At 36.6% G+C, this 21,210-nt stretch overlaps 1 protein-coding gene across 1 annotated transcript in view; it reads right to left on the reverse strand.

Moving 5' to 3' along the window:
- Positions 1–20,681, reverse strand: part of pwp2h (PWP2 small subunit processome component) — a 52,936-nt gene extending 32,255 nt beyond the window's left edge. Inside the window, exons 1-9 of the mRNA XM_088913681.1 lie at positions 20,523–20,681; positions 19,307–19,419; positions 17,736–17,830; positions 17,232–17,331; positions 16,323–16,466; positions 15,654–15,789; positions 10,516–10,721; positions 3,646–3,789; positions 1,424–1,494 (exon numbers count right to left, since the gene is read on the reverse strand). Of these exons, the coding sequence (XP_088769807.1) occupies positions 1,424–1,494; positions 3,646–3,789; positions 10,516–10,721; positions 15,654–15,789; positions 16,323–16,466; positions 17,232–17,331; positions 17,736–17,830; positions 19,307–19,419; positions 20,523–20,540 (1,027 nt within the window). The 5' untranslated portion in view covers positions 20,541–20,681. The remainder of the gene's footprint in view (positions 1–1,423; positions 1,495–3,645; positions 3,790–10,515; positions 10,722–15,653; positions 15,790–16,322; positions 16,467–17,231; positions 17,332–17,735; positions 17,831–19,306; positions 19,420–20,522) is intronic.
- Positions 20,682–21,210: the final 529 nt, after the last annotated feature.

The following is a 21,210-nucleotide window of genomic DNA, read 5'->3' on the forward strand; positions in this document are numbered from 1 at the left end:
TCCAGGGTTGTGTGTGCTCTGGAGCGGGTTTTCTTCAAGGACCTCTCTGTATTTGGTTCCGTTCATCTTGCCCTCAATCCAGACCAGTTTCCCAATCCCTGCCACTGAGAAGTATTCCCACATCATGATGCTGCCACTACCATGCTTCACCATATGTATGGTATTAGCCAGGTGATGAGCGGTACCTGGTTTTTGCCAGACAGTGAGTTCAATTTGTGTCTCATCAGACCAGAGAATCTTGTTCCTCATGCTCTCAGTTCTTTAAGTGCCGTTTGGCAAACTCTAGGCAGGCTGTCATGGCTTCCGTCTAGCCACCATACCATAGAGACCTGATCGATGGAGTGCTACAGAGATGGGTGTCATTCCGGCAGGTTCTCCCATCTTTAAACTGGAACTCTGAAGCTCTGGTCAAGTGACCATTGGGTTCATGGTCACCTCCCTGACCAAGGCCCTTCTTGCCCAAATACCCAATTTGGCCAGATGGCCAGATCTAGGAAGAGTCTTGGTGGTTCCAAAACAGGTCACTGTGCTCCTGGGAACCTTCAATGCGTTGCCAATTTTTTTATACCCTTTTCAGATTGACAGATTGACACAATCTTATCTCGGAGGTCTACAGAAAGTTCCGTGAACTTCATGGCTTGGTTTTAACTCTGTCATGCACTGTGAACTGTGTGACCTTATTAAGACAGGTGTGTGCCTTTCTAAATCATGTCCAATCAAGTGAATTTGCCACAGGTGTATTACCATCAAGTTCTAGAGACATCTCAAAGATGATCAAAAGAAATAGGATGTATCTGAGCTCAATTTGGAGTGTCATAATAAAGGGTCGGAATACTTTTGTAAATGGGAGATAAGTTTTTTATTTTCAATAAATTTGCAAAAAAATCTAAAAACTTGTTTTCACTTTGTTATAATGGGGTATTGGGTGTCGATTGATGGCAAAAAATAATTCAATCCATTTTGAAATAAGTCTACAACACAACAAAGTGTGGAAAAAGTGGAGGGGTCTAAAGGCACTGTACATCTCACACGTCCTGGGTCTTCATCTTTTTGGAGCCATAGCTTGTATTTTTCATCTGCTAACCAGAGGTCACAGAAAACACCCGCATTTTGACACGGGTGCTAGGCGAGCTTACTATTTATAGCTCAGTATAAAATTCCCATGAGAGGGTCTGACGCGACACTATAATGTGTATTGTTAGCAACGGCAACGCCACAGCCTCTTTTTAAACGTTTTCTAACTTACAAACAAATTTACATAATGATAATTTTGGGTCAATTAAAAAAAAAATCCATTACTTTTCCAAAACTTAATGGATATTTTATAATTTTCCAAACTTTTCCAGGATTTCCATGACCTTTGGAAACCCAGCAGAACCTGAAGATAATTCTTCGGCCCAGCAACTGTATATTTTGAACTCACCTGCACAGCCAAAAGCTATCAAGTCGCCAATGTCACTGATGGATACTGATACAATCCTTTGGTCTGAAATACTGAAAAACAAACATTCACAATAATAATGACAAAAATTCCACCTTCAATTAATACCTTAAAATAATAGTTTCTAATCCAGGGCTTTTGAGTAGCATGAGAATGCATTATCCAAAGACAGTTAAGTCACTTGTGCTCCAAATATTTTAAACACTTTACTGTAATATTTATCCAACTAATTCTTAAGAACAGTGTATAGTAGCAGAGTTTCTGACATTTTTTACATGTGGCTGATGTCCATTTGCTGCTCCTGACATATGCCCATTATAGTCAATGGCGTCTACAAAGTCAGCATTAGCACTGTGACAGCAGCACAGCAAAGTATGAGTGTCTAAAACCTGTTATAGCTGATGAGGTCAAGGGCCAATTATACAATGAGCTGTAAAACCATATATAACTCTGTTTTCACTGAAAAAACAAATTCTAGAAACACTTCAAAATTCAAATTCTTGAACTGGAAAAGAAAAGGAGCTATATGATCCCTGCAGTCCTTTAAAACTTATACAGCTTTTTACTTAATAAAAAATGACATTAAAAAACAATGTCAAACAAAAAAACAAACATAGAAGAAGATCACTTTATTAGCCATACACAATTTCTTGCATTAAGAATTTGTCTTTTTACATACCCCAGCTTGCTCTCCATGAGACACACAGGCGGGGAGAGAGAAGCTTGGGATCAGATCACAGGGTCAGCCTTTTACACGGCACCCCTGGAGCAGCTGGGGTTAAGGGCCTTGCTTAGGGGCCCAATGGAGTAGGATTCCTCTGCCGGCCACAGGATTTGAACCGGCAACCTTCCAGCCACTGGTGCAGATCCTTAGCCACAGAGCAAATGCCACTTCATTTCTCATCAGAGCAGAATGAGAGTACTAAAGATCCATGAAACAGTATTTGTCTCCTTTCTGTTCTGAATTTTCACATATTTTAGCCACTGAATGTTATCACAGCTTCATGTGAGTCCTAGTGATATATAAAGGAAGTTTTAGGAAACAAATAACCAAAGTTTATTTAATTAAAAAAAGACATCCAATATCCATGTTCTTGTTTGAAAAAGTAAATACAAGGAACTTAAAAGCAACTGAATCTTTTTAGTCCTGAACAGAGAACAAGAGGTCATGATACAAATATTAAAAATTCTCAAAGGAATCCTAAACCCAGAGGATCTCTTTTATTGTTCAGAGAATTGTTCTACTGTTTAGAGGGCACAATTGGAAACTATGTATGTATGCATTTAAAACTGAGCACAGAGAGTAAAACCATTTTTTACCCAAATGGTTGTGCGAGTATGGAAAAAGCACTCCAGCAATGTAGTTGAAACCGATATTCTAACTTCTTTCACAAAATGGCTGGATGGCATGCTTGGTTCAATTAACAATTAACTATCAACTCTCAGATGGGGTCCTCTCATTAGTAACTTTACTTATGTTCTTTTGTTCTGGCTATAGCTAACCAGACCTGTCAAAGGGTGAAATGCAGCAAAACAGTCTCTCTCACATTTGGAAGCCCCATTTAGGATGGTTTCTATATTTGCACATTGCTCCAATAACAGACCTAAACTATTGATCTCCAACCTTGATGGCAATAAATAACTGCCATGCAATACAAACCTCTTCTTTTTTTTAAATAATTCACAGCTTTCTGGGTGCAAGGGACATAATTTAAGTGAACTTACATTGTGTATGGTGTAAGAGTGTGGTACAGTACTTTTTGCTTACCTGCATCGATATCCTATTGTAATGTATGTAATCAACTACCCTTAATGACAGAAATGAAATCTAAAGAAAGTTTCAACATTTGCAAACACTAAAGTCAAACATCCTCTAAACAGTAATTATTTTTACAAATCCCTTCTATTACAACTGAAGAAAAAAGAAAACAGCAGTAGATAAACATATAGTCTACATATATTTAAAGGCTACATTTCAATATTATCTGGCTTTAAATATTATATACTTAAAAAGTAATATTATGTATTCTTTTTCCATAATACTCCTAAATGAGTATGATCTTGAAACCTCAATTTATTTCTGTAGTGAGAAGTATAATCTGCCAGCTATCTTATTTAATTGCACAAAAATAGGGAGTGACTTTCGATTACATGACATGAGTCTCCTCATGTTTTTTCACTGTTAGTCCACAGTCATGGCTCACCTGAGCGAATGGATGAGGTTAAACTCTGGCAGCTCGTGAAGATGGAAGATCCCAGAAGTGAAGCCTGTCACTAAAAGATGGGTCTTCTTGTGGAAAGCGGCAGCAGTCAGATTGTTGAAATCACCTTCCTTATTGAAAAAATACCTGTTCAGATCAAAAACAAAATAAGCTCTGAATATTTCTGATTACATATGGGTGAGCTCTTTTATAGCAAAAAAGTAATGCCCTCACTATATTAGAAACAAATATTGTTCTATGAATCAACAATTTGTGTTGTTTAATTCCTATTAGAGTTTCATCTTTAATAGTATGTGTAATTATGTAATACATATAGAAGTAACAATAGTATCTGTGATTTAATAAAACAGGACTGACAATGTAGAACAGAATTTGTGTGTGTGTAGTCTCCTAATTTAAAAATATTACATTACTTGTAGAGTAATTTATTTTAATTTCATATACCTATGTAGTTGTGATTATTTGGAAGAGGTCATTTATGCAGGAAAAGAATAACAGGGTAAACAATGGATTTACCCTGTTAGATCCTTGAGGTAAAAATAAATCAGTCAATTTTTGCCATATTCCACTTTGGTACTGTTTTTTCTTACTTTTCATTATTCATGCCGTTAGATGGCGCACGAACACTTTACCACAGTGATTCAAAATTGTGCATCGCACCACCCTGGGGAGGTGCCATTGTCGGTCAGGGGCGTCTCAGGTATCGCCAGTCAAAGAAAAAGTTTATTACGAGCAAAACCCACTGTTCACGCACACAGAATGTACGAGCCTTGGGCTGGCTAGCTAGCTACATTGTGTCACATGATGCTAGGCAAGAGAGTCGGCAGTCTGTAAGCAGTTTACCAGTTGACCGTGGCTTCGGTGCTTTATGTTTCTATGAGTGGTCATTTTGTGAGTTTTTTGTTACACGATCGCAATTGAGAGGTTTTTAAATAAGTAAAAAACATGAAAGACATGGAGCTTAGTTCTTAAGAGAAATGGAAATGCAAATACAGAAAGTATTATGACAGTTTCTTGAATTTCGGTTTCACATGCACAATTGTGGACACTGAAGAATGTCCACTGTGTGTTGTCTGCCTTAAAGTGTTGGCTGCTGAGAGCATGCCCCCCAATAAATTGAAACGTCATTTGGAAACTGTTCACCGTAGTTTGATAAGTAAGCCTCGTGAGTATTTTTTGCACAAGCTAAATGAAAGAACAAAAAGCTGCTTTTTCTAACCAAAATACAAGACCCAGCAAAGTTCTTCTTTCATCATACAAAGTCCTGTACCAAGTAGCACAATGCAAAACACCTCATATTATTGGAGTACCAAGGAATAAGCAACAGAGCCCTGCAAATTCTGCTTCCCTTTGCAATTTCCTGCCTTTGTGAAGCTGGGTTTTCAGCACTTGCGGTTATCAAATCCAATCCAAAGTCAATGTTGAGTCTTGAAAAGGAGATGCACGTTGCCATTTCAAAAATACTACCCAATATTTTTGGTGAACTATGTTAACACTTTATTAAACAAGCCCACCTACCCATTAAGAGGCACAAACAAAAAAAACACTGTATTTCTCCACCTTTAAGAAAAATATTAATGTTAAATTTTTACTTTTTCCAAGTCATTTTATTTACATTTTACAAAGATGTTGACTTTTTTTTCGACTGAATTAGCCCGCTATACAGTTTCAAAATTTTATGTGGCCCTTGGGCCGAAAAAAGTTTGCCCACTCCTGATCTAGGAAGTGAGGAGCAGTGCTTAGGGCTCTGAATTCAGTATCAAGGTTATAGAATTAAGTTCAATAAAGGATTAATGCAAAGTGCTTCACTAAGACTGCTCTACCAAAATGCCCTGCACTAAAAATACACATACATGTATAATGATTACATTAATGGCTTCTTTTAAATTGCAAAATGTCAACCATAATTTTTTGTAAAACAATGCAATGGTACATATACAGCATACATGTTTATAACATGCAACAATGTGTGCTTCATTTTTTACCTATATATAAATTAATGTTGGGCTTATTCTTGGCAGATAAAATTTTCCTTATTGCAAATCACCATCTTTGTTCACACTGTTTGCATATTTGTAAAGCCTGTAAAGCTGCTTTTTGTTTTACCTATGTGAATATATTAAGTGTTTCAATAGAAGTATGGCATGAATGTTATTCATTTGGCTAACATCTACAAACAACTTGGAACAATCAACACACCTTACATATAGTCGATAAAACAAGCTTTGACATTCTATATGCTGTGCATGCTAAAGTAACCAGATCCTTCTCATAATGTCGCATTTAGCAAAATTACAAAACAATCCATACACATTTTTAAACTTTATATTTTATTTGAAACTTAAATGCTGAAACTGATTATTTCCAAAGGTAAGATAAAGTAGAGCAAAAACTAAAGAGAAAACACTGAAATGATGAACTAGTATTCAAGCCCATGAGCTCAATATTTGGTGGAAGCACTTTTGGCAGCACTTCCATACACAAGACTGTTTGGTTAGCCTCTGCCAACTTTGCAGACTGGCAATTTTTGCCCATTCTTTGTGGGAGATTTCCTCAAGCTCTCTCGTGTTTTTTGAGCATCGCTTATGGACTTTCAAGTCCTTCCACAGATTCTCAATAGGATATTGATAGGGACACTCAAGGATATTCACTTTCTTATTTTTAAGCCACTTCAGTATTGGCTTGGCCTTGGGTCATAGTTCTACTGAAAGGTGAAAGCCTGCATGGAGTTCGCAACAAAGCAAAGTATATTTGATCCTGCCAACATGCTACGTGGTTTTATGGAAAGAAAACTAAATTGTCTAAATGCAAAACATTATGTCTGGAGCAAAACCATCTTAGTGCATCACTGAATCAAACATCCCTATCGTAAAGCATAATTGTAGCAGCATTGTGTCAATTCAAAACTCTTTATTCATCTCCGGGGTGACAATATAAGCAGCAAGCAGTGCAACATACAGTGCCGTGAAAAAGTGTTTTCAGATCTTTAGACAAAATCTAATATTAGATAAAGGGAACCTGAGTGAACAAATAACACCTTTTTATTTAATTTATTTAATAAAAAAAAACTTATCCAACACCCATATTCTCTATGTGAAAAAGTAATTGCTTTAAGCTGCAATAACTGCAACCAAACACTTCTTATAATCCAATATCTTCCAATAGTCTTTCACATCGCTGTGGAGGAATTTTAGCACACTCCTCCTCACAGAACTATTTTAATTCAGAAACAGTAGTAGGTTTTCAAGCATGAACTGCTCATTTCAGGTCCTGTTACCACATCTCTATTGGAGTTAGGTCTGGACCTTGACTAGGCCACTCCAAAACTTTAATTTTGCTTCTTTTCAGCCATTCTGATGTGGACTTGCTTTTGTGTTTTGGATCATTGACTTGCTGCATGACCCAACTATGCTTCAGCTTATGGACGGATGACATTTTTCTAAAGAATTTTCCGATACACAGCAGAATTCATGGTTTCTTCAATTATGGCAAGTCGTCCAGGTCCTGAGGCAGTAAAGCATCCCCACACCACCACATTACCACCACCATGTTTGACTATTGGTATGATGTTCTTTACTGTGGAATGCTGTGTTTGCTTCATGCCAGACATAATGGGACCCATGTCGTCCAAAAAGTTCCACTTTTGACTCATCTGTCCATAGAACATTCTCCCAAAAGGCTTGGGGATTATCCAGCTGCTTCTAGGCAAATGAAAGACAAGCATTTATGTTCTTCTTGGTTATCAGTGGTTCCGCCTTTCTACTCTCCCATGAAGCCCATTTTTACACAGTCTCTTTCTGATTGTGGAGTCATGAACACTGACCTCAGCCGAGGCAAGAAAAGCCTGCAGTTCTTTGGATGTTTTTTTAGGATCCTTTGTGACTTCCTGGATGATTTTAAGCTGCACCCTTGGAGACATTTTGGCAGACCGGCCAGTCCTGGGAAGATTCACTACTGTTCCAAGTGCTCTACATTTGGCTTATGGCTCTCACTGTGGTTCAGCAGAGTCCCAGAGTCTTAGAAATGGCTTTGTAACCCTTTCCAGACTGACAGATATCCACGACTTTTTCTGATCTCTTTAGGAATTTTCCTTTGATTTAGGAATACTTTTTCACGGCATTGATCGTATCATTTATCAAACATAATGCCCAAATATTTATAACTGTGGACAATACCAGCAGACTCACTATAGATTGTTGTGGAAATAAGTTTTTTTTTTAATTCAACAGTTATTTCTTTTATTTTTGACACATTCACCTGTAGTTATTCACTACACATTCACTTAAGAACCAGTTGACAAATTCATCTATAATGGATCCATGTGTTTGTCCAGGCTCTGAGACCAGGGAGACTGTCGCCAGCAAACTTCATATAATGATTTCTATAGTTGCTTTGACAATCACCAATATATAAGATGAAAAGGAGAAGAGAAAGAAGTCTTGTGCTGAACCAGTGGAACTATAAACTGAGTGAGATGCCAAACCATAAATAGATACATTGTGTTCTATTGCGTCAGAAAACGAATGCTCCATATGATAAGCTGATGATCTAATTTGAAACGTGTGCTTAATCTTTCAACCAAAATATGTTGTATAATGAGAAAGCATCAAAGAGAAGTCTAACTGAAGAATTTTCCGCTCCAAATGTTTATGAAGAACATTAACAGAAAAATTTTAGCATCATCACCTCCCCTTCTAGGATGGCAGGCAAACTGAAGGGGGTCAAGATCTCACACTATGACAGCCAAAGTGTGTGACATGACTATTTTTTCAAGTCTTCATCACTAATGGGTGAAAACTATTAGCCTGAAGTCACCGAGAACTTTCCAGTTATTGTTGTTCTTAAGATAAATAAACCTAGAGTGCTTCCAGACAGCCAGAACAGTGCCATTGTCTAAAGAGAGCTAGAACAGGTGTTGGAAAAACTCCACTGAGTTCTTCAGCACAATACTTAGTGTTCTGCTATGTATTTCATCGGGACCAGGTGCTTTGTTGACCTGAATCTTTTTTAAATGGTTTGTGACCATGCAAGTTGATTTTTGCACTGTTTTTCCTGGAGTAAGTAGCTGTTGGAGATCATTGAGTTGAGTTAAGAAATTATACTTTTTAAAATGGGTAAAAAATATATTTAACTCATCACGTAGGACCTGTCTTCTACTTCCATCATCTCGGATGAATTTGAAGCCCTCATTGAGATGGACTGCAGCCATACTTTTAATGTTCTCAGCGGTATGGAGATTGCCTTGGTTAAATTTCTCCTCAACTTTATTTTTTATAAATATTTTTTGCTTGCTGTATTTCCATTTTCTTTCCACGCAATAAGCATTCCAGTCGGTGCAGTCAAGGCAGCCTTTCAACTCCGATGTTATTAATTTGACTGTTTCCACAACTGCCTCTCCAAGCTCTCTCCAAGCTTGACTACTGACTTGGAGTCAGGAGCAGGGAGGGTGGTATTATGGTAAGTAGCACCAGGACCAGACATAGAGAATGACCTATATGCTCTAGGGAAAGAGCTGTAGCATCTGTCAAGGATTTGTTTATGGTCTGTAACACTGTTAACACACTGGCGATTATGGTAAAGCACTTTTCAGGGAGCAATGATTAAAATCACCTAAAATAAACTTAGGGGCATCCGCTTAATTAGTAACACCGACAATGTATTCAGCTGCCTTATCTGCACTGGCACAAGAATGGATATATACCCTCGCAAAAAAAAGTTGCGGGAACTCACATGGTAAATAGCGTGGGTGGAGAAACACAGCCAAGAGCTCTTTATCCTTAAACACAGACCTGCTCTTGAACTACTACAGTTTTACACCACCTATGATAGAGACAGATCCCCATTCCCTCTCTCTTTACCAGTACTGTTTTTATATCACGGTGGACTGGAGTTCCAAAACCATAAACAAGCCCTGTTTGGAAATCTGGTTGTTCAACCACATCTCTGCAAAAGCTACAGAGTGTATCCCTCTGTAGATAATTGTAGATAACTGACATTTACTTGTAGATCTCCTTATTATTGATTGTTTCAGTTTTGTTTCTTTTTAGTCATTTCTTAGGTGTGTCTATAGTCCGAGAGTTTCTATAAACATCAAATTATAATCTAGGTATATTATAATCCAATCATGCCGCTGCACTGTATTGAAGACTTAAAATGAATTCCCTGTCATCGTAGGTGAGCTCTGACTGCATATTCCCATGTTCAACGTGCAGTGAATGAAAGACACACAGTGCTTCCATGAAAATTTTTTTTAAAACATTCAATTTCAAAGACCAATAGACAACATTACATATGCATAAAGTAAGGACACGGAATAAACAATAACAAGAAGGAAAGAAAAAAATCAAACAAAATTTGCAAGCTAACAGGTCAGCACACAAGCAGCGCTACAGAAGAGCTGCTTCTTTCAGTTGTGACTTTGTCCCTCGTCAAGACTGAAAATAAAATGGCTCCATCTGCTAAAGACCCAAACTCGAGAATAACCCAAAACACAAAATCAAACCTACACCAGAGTGGTATAAAAACAAGAAAGTGAACATCCTTGAGTGGTTTTAAAGTCAATGTTCTACTTGAATCCAATAGATAATATGTAATAAGGCAAAACCTGAAAATTGCGGTCATCTACAGATGGCAGTACAGATTGATAAGTACACTGCTGAGAAAACGTGTACTTTAAAATGTATATGAAAGATAAAAAAAGAACCAGTGCACTGATAAGCATTTATATTTGAAAAAAGGGGGAAAACTAATAATTTTATAAAAACTAATGGTTTAAAACATTAAAGGCAGTATGACAGTGTATGTGATGGCTCATAATGTAACAAGTCAGACTGACTCAAAATGTTTACTTACTTCCCTCTCCTCTTGTATCTGACACACTTGCTGTATTCCGGCTTCTTCCTTTCTGCAGAGCCCTGGAATTCCCCATCCACCTTCTCCAGAGACCCCTCCTCCTCGTCTACTTGCACTGCTTTTTTGGAAGCTCGAGGCAGTAGCTCCTCCAGACCAGTGTCACATTCCCAGACACACAGTGCCCCATCCTGGCTCACTGTGTACAGCTGCAACGACAAACACCATCACATCCCTGACCAAAAATAACTTCCCATAATTAAAAAGTGCACTAACATTATTATTTTAAAACAGGCAATAATTTATAGCAATCAACCAAAGCAATTCTTGACTACTTCATTTTGAAGAACAGTAATAAAATATTAAGATTATTCAGCAGGTGTGGGTAAAATAAAGAAAATTAAGAAATCCTTTTGTAAAAAGTATCATTACATATACAGATCCAGTCATTCAAAATGCTGCGTTAAAAGGAGGTAGACGTGGCGCATCAAACCACATCATACTGCAATTTAATTTAATTATGATAATAGGATCTGGAAGCACCTTGTAAAACCGCCAGGTGGAGCTAATAAAGCTTAACGTCTCATGTACAGCATTTGAGCTGTCGCCAGAAAATGCCCGTTTCGAATCCCAGTCACTGCAGAGGGACAATCTTTTTCCAATTAAGAATTTAAGTTGTATACTCTTTAGACTTTTAATAATTTTAAACTGTGTATTACAGCATGTTAATCATTAAACATTAAAAAGTCGGTATATTTTATAAAAGCAAGATTGCTCAGTTGGACAAAACTACACAACCTTCCACCTTCATCATAAATAATTTAATTATTCATAAATATTTTACGCATCAAAGTCTTTAACTTGGTAACTTAGTGGGTTCTGGTTTTAACGTGCTTGTTCTAACATTATTAAGCTTATAGAGCTTACTTCATAAAAAGTTATAATGTTTTATCCTTTCCTAAGAAAACATAGTAAGAACACCACTTGCTGTTACTGTAAAAAGATAAATGTTGTAGTGATTTAACATCACTTGACAGTTATATGAATATGGAATCATGTAACTAAGCAGCTAAAATAGTGTCCTTGTAGTGGTAATGGACAAAGCACTGCACCCAATGGTTCAAAGTGCGATCAGAGTATTACTTTCGGTTTGCTTCTTATATAGTGAATACATAAAAATAGCCCACTATTATGGCTTGTTGTTGGATCTGGCGAGAATTTGTGTATATGGATAAATTAAGTGATGATATTGTGATTAAGGATTTTAAGGATTTCTAATAATAATGAATCTTTCACAAGGATGTGAAACGTGACAATTTGTTACAGTTACCATCAGGAGAAAAAAAAGTTTTTTTTTTATTTGTGGCTGCTGCAGTGGCTTGCAATGGCTGGATAGTTAACACTTCCCAATTACTCTGTCAGTCTGTCACTCCTTGACAGCTGACACTCCTCCATACGCTTAAGTGAAAACGTAATAAAAACGCCAATGTTAACATCATATTTACAATTTGTTGAAAATAAAAATTTACAGTTCTCTAAAGCTTTCTCAGTCAAGTACAAGAATTCACCTAGGGAGCCGTGAAAGCATGCGTAGGTATGATAAGATCAGCTAAAGAGGGAAGATCTTAGAAGAAAAAGCTTTCAGAGAAAACAACATTTCAGGTGTGAAGAATACAGATCCCTAATTCAATTACAGCCTAAACCTTTCCCCACACACCCTGCCCCCACTGCGATTGGAGTATACACAAAGCACTGAAAGCTTTACAGTAGATGATCAGGTGTTTTGCAGACGTAGGGACAGTACGTAATTCTGGCTTTATGAACTCACACCTGGGATTTGATTAATTCAAAATTTTAAAAAACTGCACCAGGTACTAGATCTTGTTTATATTAAAGTTATATCACTGAGCAGTGGTGGACAGTGCGCTATTTTGTCAGCAACCTGCTAATCTGCTTAACACCTGTAGAAAACACTATTTTATTTCTGTACGGAATGCGTGTTGCATTTACAAAATTAAAGTGTTACAAATGTTTAATTAAGAAGTAAAAAGAACTTACAGCTTACACAAAGACTCAAACTACAGTATGGAAAAACGAGTGTTAAGAAAAAACAGAACATTTTATTGCCATAAGATACAATGACGTGTTCCTGCCTAACTCAAATATTGCGTGACTTTAAAAGCTGTAAAAAATGGTTTAGATAGCAGAAAGTCACCTTGCTCTTACAATCTGTTAAACAGAGTTTGTGTTAAAACAACAACTTTGTCTTTCAGTGAAAAAAATGATCGGGGGCACTTTTCCTTCCCCCCTATATTCTAATGTACGAGTAGAATAGGCGAACCATCCAATGAAAGACAGGTTCCTTTCGCCCAAGACTGGCAGGAAAGAGCCTAAACTCGCCACACCCAGACTTAACTCAATCAACCTTTTTGAATAATTTTGCAAATGCGCTCACACTGTAAAATATGCACTCAACGTGCCACAGGTGTCACATTTACTGAACATGTCAAACCAGTTGCGATTTTTTTTCTCCATAGCCTCCGCTTTATCATTTATACAGTATGCCTATTCCAGAGACATTTTCATTGTCAATAACTATGCGGGGAGAGCATGTAGATTCCAAAACACTCTAAGGCTGCAGAAGTGAGCAATTATAGTTTCAGTGGTATTTTTAATACAGCTTTGTTATTCTCGATTCTAATTACAATATATACCATTTTGTTGCCCCACTGAATAAATTGTTTTGAATTAAAGTGGTTGAACAGTTGACAGTATTCATGTTTGCCAATTCACGTTTTTATTTCATTATGAATATAACTTAACATTGAATATGTTATTATATTTACAAAAAAAACATGTTAATATAGTGTACATAATACTTCATCATGCGTGAATGAGTCAAATTAAAAATAAAACGTGTTTACAAGTGGATTACAGTAATACTACGAGCTATATAAATACATATATTTAGATCCTTAAGTTAATATCGTTATTAATTTCTTTAGATACACGATTCCAAATTATATTCCCTATTAATCAAATTCTAAAAAGTATGCGTTTTTTTACTGCGATGACGAGCGCAAATATTCATAGGAAAGGTTAAAAAATTATATACTTCATAAAAAGTTATAAACTTCATAGTCAGGAGCACAAAAAAACTCGTATGTAACCAAATGAAAGACTTCAATGCTTAAAATGTTTAGGAAGAAAGTGGAATACTGGTGTGTATTTTTTATTTAAACTACTAATACCAGCCATACACAGTTTACATAAGGAACAAGTAGTAGCTTTATTCCATGCTGAAAAGAGTTTCGGCCGTGGAGCCTTCTTCATGTTTTCTTTCTTCTCCTTTCAGCATGGAATAAACCTATTACTTGTTCCTTTGCAGCCTACACATGCTGACACAGCTACCCACCTGAACTACATTTTACATAATATGTTTATGTTCCTAAGCTAATATCATTTATGACCTTCAGACACGTTATGCTCCTCTTCTTTTTATGCTCAGCTACTAAAATTTCCCTTTAGTTGTAAAATTCCATATAAATATTCAATATAAAGAGAATTAAAGCATGCACAGTAAAAACATTAAATGATTAAATCATTTCACTAACAACCAATGCTCCATAAGTTAACTTTGTGTGTCAGTAAAAAAAATGACCGCGGGCACTTTTCCTTCCCCTTAGGTTGTTTAAAAAAAAGTCGCTCTCAATGGGCTAATCCTTCAGTCATTCTCTCTGATGCAGTGCATCAGCTGGTCAGGTGACTGACATTATTTCCCACTGCATTCTGGGGAATGTAGTTTTGACAAGAACCTCCATCTTGTCTCCATCTATCACCCTCTCACAATCATGCGTGAATGAGTCAAATTAAAACTAAAACACGTTTACAAAGAAAGTGGATTACAGTACAGTTGGGTATGCACGGTTAGCAACACAGGGTCATTGTTATGATTTCTCTATTATCAAATCCCTCAACTCGTTCACTTGTGGTTATTTTGAAAACATTTTGACATGTTCCTTTTAACTACATTGCTGTCAATATTGTAGCAATAGACAAAATGAAACACTTGAAGTTTGTAATGTAGGGCGCTCTGAACGAACTAAACTTTGATGTAGGACAAATATGTATTTCCCACAAGAATATTATACTGTAGTGGCAGTACAGTAGCAGTTTGAAATTATTCGTTATTATCACTTAGCTTCGAACATGTTGTGATATTTAGAAATATCAAAAAAGTCAATATAGTGTCCATAATATTTGCTATTTTAGTTTTTCAAAGAAATGTTTGTTAAAAGAAAACTCACAGCGACAGCTGGGTTCAAACCCCTGACCTCCAGCATGCAAGGCACACGCCTAAGCCATTACACCATACACGCAATCACGGGTGAATGAGTTAAACTGATGCATTTACAAAGAAAGTGTACTACTGTGATAATTCAAGCTTGAGACATATTATATTCCCTATTAATCAAATTCTAAAAAGTATACGTTTTTTAGTGTGATAACGAGCGCAAATATTCAAAGGAAAGGTTAAAACATTATAACTTTTATTGAAGTACATAAACTTAATAAAGTCAGAAGAAGCACGTAAAAAACATTTCCAAAATAACTGCAGTATGTAACCGAATGAAAGACTTTGATGTTTAAAATGTTTAGGAAGAAAGTGGAATACTGCTGTGTATTTTTTATTTAAACTAGCAATACCAGCCATATACAGTTTACATAATATGTTGATCTTCCTAAATTAATATCGTTTATGACCTTCAGATGCATTATGCTCCTCTTCTTTTTATGCTCAGCTTCTAAAATGTCCCTTTAGTTATAAAATACCATATATTCAATATTAAGCAGATTAAAACATACACAGAAAAGAGATTAAATATTAAAATCGTTTCACTAACAACAAATGCACCATGAGTGCCCCTGTTGGTCATTTTGGCCAGCCAATCACGTACTGCGGTACAACGCGGCGAACTATAGATAATTTTGCGCAGTACAGGGTTGTACCATGCATTTTGAATGGCTGCATCTGTAAGATGAATTAATAAATGCAAGAATTAAAGCAGCAGGCTTAAAACTGCAGGAAAATATTAAAGTTATTTTCCGTGCACTAGGGGCTTCAACTTAAAGGGGCTTACATCCAAGCTGTAGGCTTCAAAGAAGCATCCTACTATGACATCCTTGTGTCCTCCAAGGCTGTAGTACACCAGGTTTTCCCAGCGCTCTGCTCCAAACACCCAGGTAGACATGTCTTTGCTCCCAACAACAAAACATCTGTAACCAAAGGGGAAAACAGTATTTATAAACAAGTTTCAACAACAAAACAATATTCAAAAGGGACAAATCAAGAACAAAACTTAAGTAACTTCTTGAACAGTTTGGATAACTGAAAAAAAAAAACTCTGACATTCATATGACCAGAGTGTTCATATAACTGTATTTTGTCATATCCCCTTGGCTTACTTTCTGCATATGACACTTTACACAGACAGCTAAACTGCACCCAAGATAAGCTTGTAGAAACTAAGTAAAATACTCACAAGTCTCCAAGGCACAATGGTAATACTATGGTCCTATTAAAAAATGGAAACAACCCAGTTGGAGTGTCTGCTTCTCAAGGACACAACCACTCTCGCATAGTCCCAGGTCTTATTTTTACATCAAAACCCCAAGATACCACGGAGAGTTTTAACCACAGTAAGTTAACATCAAAGCTTAATTTTGAGTCTGACCGTGATTACCCACTTTGAATCACCTGACACACAAAAAGTTTCGTCAGCCTTCGACAACAAGGCAATGCCACTCACTTGGAATCATCTGTCCAGTCAATGCATGTAGTCTCATCATAAGGTCCATAATAACTCTTGTCAAGGACAAAGGCATTGAACTCTCTCCTTTTTCCAGGTGCATGGTACATTAGTGCCATGTTATCTTTTGTGACGACAAACTTCCTGAGGAAAATGAATATAAATTGTAAAGCAGAATTCTATCTAGAACGTTATATAGGATATCAAGAGGTCTTTCCAGGGATCAGAAGATCTGAAATTTAAAATGCAGAGCAGTGTTTAAAGATGTGGGGGGTGCTTGCATGTTGCTGATGGCTACTGTCTTGTTTTTCTTAAAAAGGACACTTAATTCAGCAGAGGAATGTATGGCCTAAAATGTTTGACCTCACACACGTTAGCATTCTCATTTAACGTATTTACACAGAGTGACGCCAAGGCAAAAGAAGGTGACACAATAATTGAAAGGGAAACATCTGATACCAATCAAAAGAAACAAATTTCTCTTGGCTTCTTAAGCTGACAATAGTAATAAAACAGCTTAATAATAAACTAAGAATTCTATCATATTGCTAACTATGGTTTGGAGCTGTTAGATAAACTGACGACTGAAAGAAACTTTCGCTTCTAAGAATGCTGATGCCCTTTATGCATTACTCTTTAAAGTTGTAACTTACTGAGAACAGGATACTGCTTTTCCTGAAGAAAATAATCTCTACAACAGAAGATAAAAATAAAGCAATCCCAAATATTACCCGCAACAGATACAACGGTCTTCCTACACCAAGGTAAATATTTCTGAGGTATTTACCACAAACCTTTAATGGATTTGGATTAAATTGATGCAAGCACCTAAAGGAGAAAAGATCCCAGTATCTGACCCCAAATTCCTTTATACAAACACAAAAAGGTGGAAGCTAAAATTTTGCAGACCTGCCATCAGGTGAGAAGCAAACGCAGTGAACAGGCTTGTGGAAATGGAAGTGGTGCAGAACTTCTCTAGTGACCAGGCTGACCAGCAATGCTGCTCCATCTGCAAAGGATAACCCCATAAACATAACATACTGACAATTCTCTGCTACAGAGGTGAATAATATGCTGGTGATGAGACCAAGGAAAAAGCTATAGAAGGTACAAGCTTAAACTTCTTGCATTATTCTTTAAGCTCTTTTCAGGTGTGCTGCTTTGAGTTACATGTGGTTCTGCAGTATGGGTCCTCCAGAATGACTTTTCAAACACACTTACCATTAAGTGAAATAAAAGCAAAAAACACACACAACAGTATCTGCTTAGATATTCTAAAAAGTCATTAACTGCCAGTTTCCTTTCTAGCTTCATATTTCTGCAGTTATTTTAAAATACTTACTGACTTCACGACTCCCAGCCCTCACTACCATTTTTGAAAAAACTTCAAAATCCCAAATCAATAATACTTACCTTCATCTACCAAAACGGCAAGGTTTCCATCTGGGGAAAGTCCCACACAAGTGATATTCTTTGTTGTAGCCACTGGCAAGGTCTCTGACCTGTTACTGTTTTCGTCAACAGAAAAGAGGAAATTAAATATATTGCAACATAATTTTTCAATACCACCTCTAGTCCTGTAAATAAGAATATCAACTATTATCTGACATTTCCAGTATTTGTACAGATAAATCACTGATCAGTTATCTTAACACATGAAATGTTTGCCTCATCTTAGTACAATTTTATGGCTGAATAAAATGCTACTGCAAATGCAACCAATATAATTATGGAACTGTTTAGAACAATATACATTTTTAAAGAAGAAACCAGAGACAACAACCCATTTGTACCTGTAACAACATGGACTTATAAAACTTGACTGTCCTTTATTTGCTCAACAAATGAAAGGACTTTTACATCAAGGCCATCTTCTATATCACAGCTGACATGCTTTCACACAGATAAAAGTAGTTTTCAATTCTAAATTTAAGGTTGCAACATTTACAATTATACATTATGCCAGCAGCCATATCACCCTGTAACTCACAACCGGCAACCCACTGAAGCTAAGCAGGTGTGAGCCTGGTCAGTACCTGGATGAGAGACCTCCTGGGAAAAACTAAGGTTGCTGCTGGAAGAGGTGTTATTAGGGCCAGCAGGGGGCACTCACACTGCAACCTATGTGGGTCCTAATGCCCCAGTATAGTGACGGGGACACTATACTGTAAAAAGGCACCATCATTCAGATGAGATGTAAAACCGAGGTCCTGACTCTCTGTGGTCATTAAAAATTTTCTCTAAAAGAGTAGGGGTATAGCACCAGTGTCTTGGCCAAATTTCCCCTTGGCTCTTACTGATCATGGCCTCCTAATAATCCCTATCTATGAATTGGCTTCATTATTCTGTTCTCCTCCCCACTAATAGCTGATGTGTGGTGAGCATTCTGGCGCACTATGGCTGCCGTTGCATCATCTAGGTGGATGCTGCACATTGGTGGTGGTGGAGGGGAGTCCCCATTACCTGTAAAGCACTTTGGGTGGAGTGTCCAGAAAAGCGCTATATAAGTGTAAGCAATTGTTATTAATTATTATTATTTGAAACTTTCAGAAGGCATATTTTTGGAATACAATCAAGTCACATTCAATTATTTTAATATAGTATTTTTGCTCCTAATAAGTAAAAATGTTACTGATATATGCAAACTAATCCTTTAGCTAAAAGACCAAACAAAATAATGAACACACTGATCATTAATAACCTAAAATGCTGTTGTGTATCACTAAATGTGTTCTCTTAGTGTAATTTACATAAACCAAATTCTGTTAAAATATTAATTAGAATCTTATCTTATCATTATTAATGGATCACATTTATTGGTTCATTTGTTGTAAGAATGTATCAGCCTGCTCTTAGTTTATGTACCAGGTACAGAGACAATAACAAAAATATATTGTACTCTACCTAAAGCTCATAACATTTCTTTAAAATCACAGTTAACAGACCCCACTTTAGAAAAATCTGGGGTCCTTCCACATGCTTACTTTTTGAAGTCAAAGACAGAGATTCTGTTTCCCACTGGACTAATGACCGAGTTGCCATCTTTACAAAAATTCAGGTTGCCTTGCCGATATACTGTTCCAAGTAAATTTGAAAACTAGAAAGGAAAAAAAAAAGCAAGCATCAAACTTGTTGAAACACGTAAGAAAGAACAAGCTAGGGTTTTCATTGTAAATTACCATACATTTTGAAAGAACATTCAAATTATATCCATTTTCTGTATGTAAAATATATATAAATGTAATTATGTAAAGGCTGTAGCTCAATGCATGAAACAGTGCAAACCTAAACCACTGTAACACACTCTTTAGTATTAGGTTTAGTAGTATTAACACCATGTCTGCTAAAGACAGACATACTTAATAAGACACCTGCATTTGTTTTAAATGTAACTGATCTGGGCATAAGGTTAATCAGTTTATTTATATATTTTCAAAGTCTTCTTGATCTAAAAATACTCCTATGATCAAGAACTATTTCTTTAATCTGCTTTTCTTATCTTGTATTACAGTTGGGCTATATTTATTTGCTTTAAAGTTTTCCTCAAATTGTAATTTCACAAAATGAGACACCATAAGAATGTTCTGAATACTTTTACAAGGCACCATAAATCAGAGGTTCCACTTGCAATCAAACTAGTGTTGAAGCTTTGAGAAATCAAACTAGAAAGGTAGAAAACAAAATAACTGAACATTGATGGATGAAATCTATTTTGGTTATAATCTTAAATGTTAATAAGGTAAAAGCAACGCATATAACGGATATTTCAATCTGCTATACTTCTGCTATAGGTGAAGTGCAATTTAATACTATTTGTCGCGGAAAGCACACTGTCCTCGATACCGGGAAATCATATTTCATACATACGTAGGTTGAATGTCGGTATTAAAGCCGCATCATTTTAGAACAACATCGGCATTTTTTTCTATGAAATATCCTTCATTTGATTAAAGGATTTAATTATCAGTGATTTTCAGGAGCAGAAAAACATTTTGATAATTAAGGATTAGCTGCACTAGCTCTCTTTTACGCATGAAACGATGCCTGTACTGATATGAAAAAAAAGCCTTATGTTAAAAGTCCCACAATTCGCTGTCTTAAACAATGGTCAGACAATGAATTCTGCATAGCCCCGTTAAACTGTACAATGAAGCAAGTGATTAAAAAATACAATATCACCACTTTCAAACAGCAACTTACTTTATATGCAAATTTCATTCTTAACGACGAGATTTGGTGAGGTTTTACCGGTATACAGACACCCAAAAAATTAATATAACAATTTTTTAAAAATGCAACACTCCAGAAGGCACCTACAGAACGGCCAACGATTCAGCATTTACACATGTGGTCCAACATGACTGGTCTCTCGCGTGTTCTTCCGGGTAACGGCATACTTACTGTGGAGTAGTAGCGTGCTACATTAAGCGACGCTGGCTTGGCAGCACCTTTCAAAATAAAAGTACCTGAAACCTACTTGGAAAAAAATAATCCTGGACCATGTAAAGTCACATTTATAGCACAACAACAATTTGTACATCCTCACAACTAGGTGGAATGTGATAAGTAGACCCACAGATAATAGGAAACTGTCGTTATTTGTTCATTTTTTGCTTTCTTACAATCTTATTGGTGTTTTTATATCACTTCCTCCTTGCAAATTGACACAGAGCTGTGCACTGCTAGACAGGAAAAAGTATCATTCCTGACCCCCCAAAAAATGTGCCTCTCCAAAAGTAGTTCAGATCTATTCACCAGACTCACAGGTAATAGAAAATCACAATGGTTTTCTCAGATAAATGTCTCTGTCAAAACTGCTGGGGTTGATAAGACCACCTCCCATTCCCAGACTGGGACCGTGCAGCAATGGACAGGGAGCGGTCTCACC

The sequence above is a fragment of the Atractosteus spatula genome, chromosome 4, assembly GCF_055471065.1.
Source record: "Atractosteus spatula isolate fAtrSpa1 chromosome 4, fAtrSpa1.hap1, whole genome shotgun sequence".
NCBI classification, from domain to species: Eukaryota; Metazoa; Chordata; class Actinopteri; order Semionotiformes; family Lepisosteidae; genus Atractosteus; species Atractosteus spatula.